Source organism: Simochromis diagramma, unplaced genomic scaffold (genome assembly GCF_900408965.1).
Source record: "Simochromis diagramma unplaced genomic scaffold, fSimDia1.1 OVJJ01000344.1, whole genome shotgun sequence".
Taxonomy (NCBI): domain Eukaryota; kingdom Metazoa; phylum Chordata; class Actinopteri; order Cichliformes; family Cichlidae; genus Simochromis; species Simochromis diagramma.
The window spans coordinates 7610500-7622549 of NW_024387375.1; the positions used below are offsets into that span (position 1 = coordinate 7610500).

At 39.6% G+C, this 12050-nt stretch overlaps 1 protein-coding gene across 4 annotated transcripts in view; it reads left to right on the forward strand.

Annotated features, from left to right (window-relative positions):
* Window positions 1-12050, forward strand: part of grik4 (glutamate receptor, ionotropic, kainate 4) — a 330883-nt gene that overhangs the window by 270705 nt on the left and 48128 nt on the right. For all 4 annotated transcript variants that reach the window (XM_040008873.1, XM_040008871.1, XM_040008872.1 and 1 more), the window contains 3 exons: window positions 252-413; window positions 4130-4282; window positions 5178-5282. In XM_040008873.1, the coding sequence (XP_039864807.1) occupies window positions 252-413; window positions 4130-4282; window positions 5178-5282 (420 nt within the window). The remainder of the gene's footprint in view (window positions 1-251; window positions 414-4129; window positions 4283-5177; window positions 5283-12050) is intronic.

The following is a 12050-nucleotide window of genomic DNA, read 5'->3' on the forward strand; positions in this document are numbered from 1 at the left end:
GGCTCTGAACAAATTGCTGCAGCTTTCTCATGCCAATCAACCGGAATAATTGTAGTTAATGAAATGTGAATCGGACAGATTAAATCGGATGTAAAATTGTTGAGTGAACAGATGCCCTTTTTTACCTTGACAATAATTCAATATATCATTGGTGTAATTTAAACAGATTATGGTAGACTGTAGCAGGGTATGACAGCTCATGGCTAAGCGGAGCCCATAATCTTGTGCCTTACTCTCTTTTCTCCCTATAGGAATTCTCTTTACTCCGACTGGACGACGTGGCGGACCAGCGAGTCAACATAGTTGGTTTTTCCGTCTTCAACAAAACTCATCCCTTCTTCCAGGATTTTGCGCTAAGCCTCAACCGCTCCTGGCAAGAGAACTGTGACCACGCACCCTTCGCCGGCACACCGGTTAGTTCACGCAACACAAATACATGACGTTATTTACAGTGAAGACCGAAGTTACAGGAAGAATAATTCAGTCCAAATTAAAAGATAATTAGTTGTTCCAGCATACTTCTCTATCACAAACTCACCAATTAAAACACTGAAGTCGCAGAAACCTCCAAAATACTAGGAGAAATATACAGGGATAGCATTTACTCAGGTAAGTGCTGTAATTTCAGGTGTTGCTGTAGGCCATTGTTGTTTCCCAGACAGCTCATTAGCAGCATTTGGCGCCCTCCTTATTACCTTTAGAATGGCATCTTCCTTGTTGAATTTTCTTCAGAAGAAATGCACACAGGAAAAGCTACTTACCTTCACAGCATCCCCCCTTAAATCAGCCACTGTTCTCATCTAAATGGTCTCTGTAGCTCAACATTTAAAATAGTGTGCACTACCTGTGTGAATGAGTGACTACAAAAAAAGCCTTGTTGCGTATGTGTAAACTGAAGGTGATTGCAGATTTGTTTAAATCTCATGCCGGCTCAGCAGGGCCACAAAATAGCGACGCACATGCTTGAACATGTCGTACTATTATTATTATTACTACACTCTGACATATTTTACGACATGGCTTATCGAGTTTTCTTTACATCAGACTCACTAAATACAGTGTTGTAAATGCTCTGCACAAACATGAGCGCTATCTGTTTGTGGTTTAGCGCCTGTTTATGAGACTAAAATTTATGACTATTCTCTGAATACCCAGTAATCCCTCTTAAAGCTAGACACTCTCCCACATTTGCTCAATAGTGTCTCTCATTAAAAGCAACTTCTCAGAGTAAGTAGTGCAAGTGCACCAGCTATTAGACTAAACTTCTGCTCTTGGATAATAGCAAAAAAAAACAACAAAAGCTTAATGCAGAATTTTTTACCGGCAAAAGATGAATATACATCACATTACACTGTTGATATAACAAATCAAAGTTTTGATTTTCATCATTTATTAGCTTTGAAGTAAAACAAAGAGGTTTCTTCCTGTTAAAGGGGAGTTTTTTCTTCCCACTGTTGCTAACTGCTTGCTCATACAGGGTTACCTGATTGTTGTTCTTTTTGCTTGGTTTAACATTGTAGGGTTTTGTAGCCTATATCATAAAGCCCCTTGAGGTAACAGTTGTTGTTAATTGGGATTATGTAAATAAAGTTTAACTGAATTAAATAATTTCATGTATTTTTACATCTTAAACAAAAAAAAACCTTAAAGACAATATTAAAAAGTGATGTAATTTATATATCTGAATTCAATATATTCTCAATATTGAGAAAAGCTGTAATGCAGATTTGTTTTGATCCTTGTAAATGTTTTTTTAATAAGAATAACCCACCTGAGTGCAAAAAGACTGCCACTACTGCAGATTTCTGTTTGCTCGGGGGCTTCATTAGGAGCCAGATATTGAGTAAAGTCAGATTAATGAATGAATCCCTTCTGTTTGAAGTGAAGAGACATTAAAAAATGAAACAAACACCCATCTCTCTGTTTTTGCTTCACACAAATTGGATGGTGAAATAGGTTAAGAACAGTTTGAACTAACATTAAAAATGCTTCTGTGTGCAGTGGGTCACTCGGATACTCACTAAGCTTGCAGCAATTAGGACTTGTGGCTAATTAGCTAATAACCAGAGAGACTAAAGGCTGATGGGAGCAAGAACGTGATTAACCCATTTAAACATGCACATGCGTAATATGCTGTCTTTTTAAACGTTCTCTTATAAAAAACAAATGCAGCCGCTCACCTATATGTGTGTTAGATTGCACTGATGCATTTAAAGATAAAGGCTCGCACCACATCATCTGAGGAAATGTAGGCAGATAGGATGAAAGTTTATAAGAGAAGAAGGTTTCGTGGGAGACAAATTGTGCTGCATTCAAACATCTCGCAATTGATATTTATAGTCTCACATCAGTATTGATTAAAGTAACCGCACATAGAATTTTTCATTAGAGAGTGCAGCTCATTTATATACAAACAGAGTATAACTAGAAGAAGCCTACAGGTCCAAACTGTCAAAACAGCATTCATGAGTTGGACTGTTAGGTACCGAGGTAGACTATAAAACCCCACTTCAATATTTACAGGTTTAGAAATCAAGACCAAGTTTGTTCCTTTAGGTCTGAAGTCATCATTTGCATTGGGAAATTACAAAAAAAAAGGAAAAAATTCATGATTTAGATTTAAATATAATATTTAGATTTAACATTTAAGATTGTGTTTTAAATATGAAAAGTTACAAATTTACTAAATATTTTTTTAAAAATGACTTGAAAACACGTTTTTGTAAGGTTTCGCGCTAAATGTGGAAAAATGTTGCCGTTAATTTCAGCATGTTTCACTTTACAAACGGCGCCCCAAAAATACACAGATGGGTAAATGCCAACATATTATTAGCTTTACATCAAATTCACAGTACAGTTCCTTGTACAACAATATAAATGGAGACGAACTGAGGAAACATCAGTATGTGTAGCAACAATATTGTCTTCTGTACACAATTGCAGCACTAAAGTCTCCTCCTGTAAAGTAAAGGCTCACAAAATTGAAGATATTTATAGATACGAGTGTAATACATTCACATTGTCATGTTGACTTAGCAGCCTGGCCTTGGTTCCCACCACAAAGATAAGTCGAACTTAAACAGCATAAACCTGACGCTGTAATATCCTCACAGTCTCAAAGAGCCAGCTCACCCCAAACTCAACTTTAATTCTTTATATTTGGAATGATGCTGCTGAACCACGCCATCCAATCATATCACTCTACAGATGATGGTGCTTGTAACAGCATGACAAGATGATCATTGATACATTAATTACATCCCCATCAGGTGATCTGCAGTGTTAGCTTTTTAGTTTTTTGGAGGGTGGGAGGATAGGTGTAGATAGTAAAAATAATATAATTGTGAAACAACTCACAAGAAAAGGTTTGTGCATTGTTTAATTTTTATTTAATTTTATTTTTTGAAAGATGTAAAATGTAGGAGGCAATACCAAGGTGAACGGTGCCTTTAATTTGCCAAAAGCATTAGTCAATTCAAGGCTGTGTAATGCATCAGAGTTGTGCTGTTTAATGGCTGTTTAGTTCTGTTTGGCCTCCCAGATTTACTGCGCAGCACCATCCCCCTCAGCCTTCTATCAGCATCAGTTTAATCTGTAGTTCCATTACACAGATGTACAGCACTGAGGCTTGGGATTTTACTGAGAATCTAATGCAAAGCAGCGTGCATTTTAATAAAACGTACATAGCAGGATGCTGTTGCGGTGACTTTGAGGCTGTTTGTACAGAGGAGATGAGAGGAAAAGCTGCTTCTCCCACTGTTTTTTGGCCCAGACTGAGAGAGGCAGGCAGTAATTGGAATGGTCAGGGTGTGCCAGCTTCATTGGGGATAAGAGCAGGAAGGACAGAGTCTCTCCGAGAGATGGAGGGAGAGAGAGATGATTTTCAACGCTGTCAGCAGATCAGAGTCTTTCTAATGATCTAATGGAATAATCTTGTTGCCACACGAGGGATGGGTTAACCCCTCGCTAACCACTAACCGCTGATATGTTACGCTTGTAGTTTGTGTGCTTTGGGTTTTTGCAGCTTTGTGTGTGTGTGTGTGTGTGTGTGTGTGTGTGTGTGTGTGTGTGTGTGTGTGTGTGAGTATGCATAATACATTCACCTGCCTCCTTCCCTCTGCCTCTGCAGCTCTCGTCAGCTTTGCTCTTTGATGCGGTATACGCTGTGGTGGCGGCGGTCCAGGAGTTGAACCGTAGCCAGAACGTCGGAGCCACTCAGCTCTCCTGCAAGTCCTCCAAGATCTGGGAGCACGGCACCAGCCTCATGAATTACCTGAGGATGGTAAGGCTGCTTCTGCTGGAGAATGATTGAGATTACAAGACTGTCCAAGCTTAGTTTCAAGAAATGCTTGAAAATTTTGGAAAAATCTGGATTTTTTTCTTTCCTAGAGTTAGGAAAGGGCATTGGTACGGTCATCAGTCAGCTAGATGGCTCTGTCCAATAATTTAACAAAATTCATGTACCAGCACCTCTAATATTCACTTTTATCTGCTGTCAGTAAACATATGACAGTTTTGTAATACATTGAGAAGTACTGCCAAAACTCTAAAGCTCACAAATTTTGTTTCGTCAACTCTTGACAAGCATCAGAAACTCCTGGAAGTCACTGAGGCTGTCCCCAAAAAGTAGCTTGTCCGATAATACTTGTTGAGCTCTTCATTACTGCTTTTCTTCTATCTTTCTTTGCATGCTAATTGGATATTTTAAAGTCTAGATATTTTTACCGACAGCAGATAATGTTCGTGCTGTCTTCTTCTTTAACGATATGCTCCCTATCGACTAGGTCAGTTTATCTCATCTCTACATTATACTGAGACACAGTGGAGGAGGAGAGATAAAGATGTGCTGTCAGGGAATAAAATGTGTTTTCCTGTTAGGGCGAAATGACTGTAAGTGACTGAAATACTTAAATGTGACACGTGTTCGATATCAGACCATTTGTCTTTCTCACTCTGAGAAAGAAGACACAACTAATCACTCTTCTTTTTTGCCCTAAATTGAAGCTGTTACCAGCTTGTCTCCATATTCTTATTTTAAATATGACAAATGGTGCTCAGGCGGCTCATACAGAGACAGCAGCAGTAAAGTAACCTCAAGTCATATTCACAATAGGTACCGCCGAGAGGGAAGCAGACGGGATATCTTTTAACATGTGTGCCGTCTCTTTGTTGGATAGGTAGAATTGGAAGGTCTAACAGGGCACATTGAATTCAACAGCAAAGGACAGCGGTCTAACTACGCCCTGAGGATCATGCAGAACAGCAAGGACGGCCTAAGGCAGGTAAAGTACCTCCATCACACAGATCTGATGCTGAAATTAGCTTTCTTTAGATTAAATAGGTTTAGGTTCAGCTAACACTAGCACTTCCTAGCGGTGGTAAAATGTTCGTGAGATTGGTTAAAAAGATTTATACACAGTTTTCTTATTATTTCTTTAGTGACCCACACAGATTTGCTCTTTAGATATACACTGGCTATAATATAAATGTTATTGCTGAACACAAAGCGCTCCGGCACAGTCCTGTTCCCAGTAGAGCAGTACTTTGGGCAAATGTTTCAGTTGTCTTTATAGCAGTAAGGCAACTGGAGCTGGATTGTGCAGCAGGGAGCTGTGATAACGCTTGTTCAGCTGACATCTCTTGGAGCAAACACTCTCCATTATCCTACTTGCAAAAGGTTGAGGTTCCAGAGGACAAAAGTAAATACTAGGCGTGCCTCTTTGAAGGTGAAACAATCATATTTTTGTGGGAAATAAATTTAGGTAACCACAGATGTCACCTTTAAAGTCAGCTTAGCTCCTGCTCTTTTTATTGTTAGTTTTAGAAACATGGCTATATATATGCCAATACTAATGTCATATGGATCAATTAAAAAAAATTATCTGAAATGTAACTGTTACAAAATTACCAGTTAACAATATAAACCTGAGGCTAAACGTGATCTTTCTTTGTGGACGAATACAAAACCGAGAACTCAAAGCAAAGTTGAAAACCAGCCGAAGTTCTGTTAGCGGTGTTATGTAGGTGTTTGCCTTGGGTGCAGTTTGGATTTCACCATCACGGTCTTTTGTGCAGTAAAAATAAACTTAATGACCATATCTCCACTCCTCAAAAGCTGTAGACCACTTGTTATTTTCCTTCTTCCTGCATAGGAACGGAAATCAAGTGATTAACTCAAGTGCTGAGGAAGAAAAGAAGCAAAGTTTAGGGGGAAACATAGCTAGATTTTTCTATCTGTCTATCTATCTGTTTTTTCTATCTGCCCACCTTGCAGATAACTGAAGCACCGTTGCAACGCACATAACAACATAACTGTAACTACTGTATTTATCGCTAAATTTACAACAGTAATGTGTTACATTACCTAACTACTGAAAAATGTTGTGGGATTACAGTAGCACGTTACACCAAATATAGGCTGGGAGCATGTGGAAGTAGCAGAGCTATTATTGACTCTGATTAAATTTTTTTTTAAAAAAAAAAAATCAAAAGAAATGAATCCAAAAACTGAGGGAAAACAGTCTCAAATCCAAAGGATAAACTCAAACACTTGGGATTCCAGGAATAAAGTAGGGAAATCACATAGGGAACACTAGGAATGACAGAACAGATGCACAATATGCAAACTGAAGCTATACTGTAAATACACATGAGGTACCAAGGGAATTGAAAACAGGAGTGAAACTAACCATAGCTGAACACAATTAAGGTAAAAGACAGGAAGTAAAGCTGGAGACAACACATGGTCGACAAAAACTATAAGAAAAATCTAAGCTGAAACTAAGAGCTTAAGACTCAGAATACAAAATCATGTTCAAGTATGAAGTATGAAAGTGAACTAAAAATCAAACAGAATCAAGGTCCAAGACCCAGAACCATGAAAACAGTCTGCACTGGAAGTAGACAGCAATCTTTTTAAAACAAACTACATACATAAGCAGGTATTTAGGTCCATACTTTACCCTGAGCCACCTCACACAGTCTCGAAAAGTAGTCTCCGTGGGCAATTCAGTGTATGGGTACATCATTTCATATAGTTCCTAATAGATTAAGGACATTTACAGGGATTACAAAGAATAAAAAGAGTCAGTAATCAAATGTAAGTGATGAAAAGCTTTTAGCAGCGTTGAATGTGGTCTGTTAATGAATGGATAACACAGCTTCTGGTGCATTTGAGCTATGTTCTATATCTATTATTCAGGGGCTGAAGATGTTATAGCAGAGCTTTTTGATGCTTCATCTGAAGGATTACCAAATTTGAAAGCATTAGGCCTCAGATCTCTAATATCTGACTTGCAGCAACTGTTTGTTCCTGAAAAGAGGAATTTTTAAAACCCCATAAAGAGGTTTTAGCATAAGTTTCTTTTATAACCAGTCTTGTTATATGGCTCTTAATTTTCTACAGCGTAAGCAGTCTTTTTTAATCTATTTGTCAGAAATGGGAAAATGCAGAACACTGACTCTTGTCCTTTTCTGTCTGCTGACCAATCATATTAAAGTTCACTGTTATTCTCCAGAGTCTCATTTTAAAACCTGTTCAAAAAGTTTGGATAGCCATAAATCCTATAATCAAAACTGTCACCCCAGTACATTTTATCTTTGGAAAAAATGTCTGAATATTAAAATGAATTTGAAATTCATAAAATTTGTCTACTTATGTCTGCCCGATAAAGAACCCCTGGCCAAGTGTTTGGTAAAGCAGGGAAAAACAAAAACACTGTTTCAAATTCAAGACTTGCTGGGGGGAAGTTTATTCAAGCAAATTGATATCCCACTGTACCCTCCCATCCATCAGCTCCATCTCCAAATGCCCAGTGGGGCCAAGCCGTCACCAGCATTAAAAAGCTGTGGGTGATCTCCCAGGTACAAATCTTGGTTGTATGTGAGGCAGAAAGGATTCAAAGGCAAACATCATCACACAAGCAGCAAAAGTTTTGAGAATCTGTCTGTTGTCATGTTTGCTTTTATGGTAGCAGCCTGGTAACTTTGGGCTTTAGAATATTTACAAAGATAGCACCTCTCACATGAGACACACAAGTATAGTTTATAGTTTTGTACACTGATGTTTTGCAACAGGCACTGCAGTGTGGTTCATGTAGGAAACTGAGTAATGTGCGTAATACAGTTAAAAGGTTCTGACTGTGTATGAAATGGCTTATATGTGATAGTGTGTCAAATTTTATACATGCATACAGGGACATGACATTTCCTTTAAAAATGAAATGGGTATTTTTATCCATAAACACTTCGGTGCTGGGCAAGAAATACATATACATATGGCATGGTTTGCCAGTGCAAAGGCAAGTGTTCGTTTAATAAACAGATCATAAATGTACACACATGCATGACCTGTGGATCATATTTTAATACTGTAGCTGGAATTCTAAAGCAGGCATATCAAAACAATGAGAAAAAAAACAATGTCTAAACCAGCTCAGTATTTTTGAAATACAGCAGCAATAATTCTTTTATTCTATTCCTCTTATTGTCTATTACTGTTATTATTCAGCCAATGGACTTAAAGTCTATCATCTTCCCTTATTATGTATTCCCTATTTTGGATGCCAGGACTCAGTATTTTACATTTCATCTTGACAGCCAATGTCTCCTGTTCCCTTTCTTACCTACAGCATTTTAAGTAGTTGTTGTTACTCTGCTTTGCCACTGATAAGGTAGGGACAGATTTGATAGTACAGAGACGAGACTTCACCGTATTTCACAGCGCTTCAAATCTTTTGACCCTTTTAGTTGAAAAGATCTCCTTGAAAGCAGAGATTGAGTTCCCATCTGAGTGTGAGGGCAATCTTATCCAGGCAACCCATGAAACAGTCAGACACTGTGGCCCATCTGCATTTTTTAACCTTGTCTGTGTTTCCTCATGTCCCCTTTTGTTAGACTGGCACTAGTCCAGTCAAGCAGAAGGATGGATACTATCAAGCCTAATGTGATAATTTCAACGAGAAGCATTATAAAGACCCTGCTTTATAGTTATGGTGATGGGAAAAAGCAAGGTGTTAGACAGGTTGGGGGGGGGGGGGGTTGTTTGATTTGTTGAATAACACCTCCCACATGCTTTTGGGTTGGGGCTGCCTCAGCCAGGCAGACACCAGAGGTGCTAGGGCCTTGGCAGAGATAAGCAAGGTGGCCCGCTGCCCACACATACAGTCACACCTACACACGCAGTTTTAGACGAATATTTACCAGTATGCACATGACAAGTTGATACTTCAGGTCTTTTGTTTTGTAAAAATAGAATAGCAGCAGCATTGTCTACGATGCCCACACTGTGTCTCGCCAATGAATGTGCATTAGGGAGAGGTCATTCATTTAAAATGCAACCTGAAAGAAAAAAGAATGTCACGCATCAGCCAACGCTGTTGGGAAATAGAGAGCAATGAGGCATAATATGCACAGCCACCGGCCTCCATTTCTCTACCCTGCTTCCTCCGTCTTTCCTTACCCAGTGGCACCCATCGCACCCTCAGTCCTGTGGCTGCACTGAAGATCCCCAAACATGTGATCATCAGTTCCTTAGGGGCACAACACTCTACAGCCAATCACTGTCACAAATTGAATTTCTCTGGCAGGAATTTCACACATTAGAACAGTTTGCTGCTATCCATCCATCCATCCATCTATCTGTCTTGCAGATAACAGAAGCACAGTTTCAACGCAAGTAACAACATGACTGTAACTACTAATAATCTACTTACCTGTTGCCCTTGTTGTCCCCGTTGCTTCCATATGAATTAAGAAGTCGCAGCAGGGCCCTACCAATCAAGTGCACTCAATTAACTGATTATCAGTAAGCACCTCTGTGTTTGTTGGTGTGGAGCATTCAAGTTTGTGTTAACAATCTTGTGGACATCCCTGCAAATTCACCCTTGGGTTAGACTATGCAGTGTTCAGAGAAGCAGCAAAAAACCCAAGAGCTACATATCAGAATTTACAGGCCTCCAGGGCTGCTGGGAGAAAAGTGTCTTCTCCCTCTCATCTGAAGAAACCATAAGACTGCTGAAAATTGTCCTTTGGACAAATGAGACCAAAGTAGAGATGTTTAGCCATAATACACAGAGCCACAAACACAGGGTATCAGCACACACACACCTCAGGTCAACTGGCAGCCATGTAGCCTTAGTGATTGAGGGGGTGATGATTTGGGGTTGGTTTTCTTGCAGCCACAGGACCTGGGGGCCTTGCAGTCTGTATGCCCAAGGCATTCTAGAGTCAAATATGAGGACATCTGTCTGACAACTGAATGGGGTCATGCAACAGGACACCAGCAAATCTACAACAGAAAAGAATCTATGTGCCACAATGGTCCAGTCCAGGCAGTAACCTTATTGAAATGCTATGGTGGGACCTTAAGAGAGCTGTGCATAATCAAATGTCTGCAAACGGCAATGATGTGAGACGCTTTCCATTACATTCGATCATTTTCCATTACAGTTGAGTACCACCTCAACGTGGGTGGGGTCATTATAGCAAGGCAGCCTGAATGTCCCATGACATCATTTGCATATGACACAAACACAACACAACAACGGAGGACATCGAGGCAATGGTTTCACCTGCTGCTGAGCTCATGGTAAACATCTGCACCGTGTCGCTGGATTGCAGTGTTGGTTTGTGTGTAGCTATTTCCTCTCATTGCTGGGTTTCAAAGATGGCGGGTTTGACTTTTGTGAAGAAGTCGCTCTCATGTTTCCTGGCCAAGTAGGTACTAAAAAAGTACCTGGTACCAGGTACCTGCACTGATTGGAAAACCCTAAAAATCAAACAGAGTCAAGTACAGTCAAGCTGAGTAGGTGCTGTTGGAAAAGAGGCTTAAGTTATTGCTCAGGCAAAAACCTTTTAGGATGAGTGTACATCTACACATCTATCTTTACGTCTTTACCATTTCATCGGTCTATTTACCGATCAGTCGGCCTAGTCACTAAACGGGGTTTGTTTTCTGAATTGTTTTATAACCTAATGATAAATGATAAACGATCAGCTCTGACTCGAGTGGTAATCAGCGTTTGTGCTGGAGCACATGATTAATATGCTTTGGAGAAACTCATCAAGCTTTATTTTTACATCAAATACTCGACCCATGCGTCAGACCTCCACATCTGTAGCAGTGAATGACAATGAGGCTGTACTCATTCTTTCTTTATCTTCTAAAAGACAAAAAAAAGCAACTTATACAATAATATTTGCATCAACTTTGGGCTTTAATTAGTACTAGTCAAACTCCAGAGGGTGAATATAATTTCAAATGTTTACACTTTATTAGTACTTTACTTTCAAACCTTAAGTCAGAGAACTAGATAGTTTTCTTTTTGCTTCTTTAGCAGTTTTGACCAAATGAGTCTGATTCGAGCTAAGAAGCGTTCCACCCAGAGCGCGTTAACTGTACGAGTTTAATTTGATCACATTTTGGTAATTTCTGAAAACTTGAAACCATTTCACATGACAGTTCAGTTAACCTACCCTATTTCCAGAATATGATGCGGTTGCCTCGTGCAATAATATTTGTTGTTGAGTCTTGGCAGGCAAAGTAAATTTCCCAGCTGCTCCTGCGCCGGCAGCCAGGTGGGCCAGCGATGATGGTGAAGTTGGCATGACTTTGTCCGTGTTCTGGCCGAGGCACCAACACTAATGCTCAGAGGAGGTGAGAGAGGCAGGTGAGGGGCGAGAGGGGAGGAAAAATGAGCGATGAGGGTAGAGGCTGACAGGCAGAAAGTAAATGAGACAGAAAGGGCGCGCAAGAGAAAAATAGGACAGAAAGAAAAGAGGCAAAGACAAAGCTGTAAAATCAGAAACGGTAAAATTATAATCTGCACAGAAAATAACAGCCGGGGCTCTGTTTTTTTCATTCCTGTTCTACCAGACCTAATATTAAAGGCAATGACAATGACCTCCACCCATATTTCCGACTGAAATGACTAATCATTTCATTTTAAGACACAGGGTAATCCTGTTCCACAGTGGGTCTTGTGTAATGAGTTAGATGAAGAAGTACAGCACAAAGAACTCCTTGGCTTGCATTTTAACGTGAACATGTT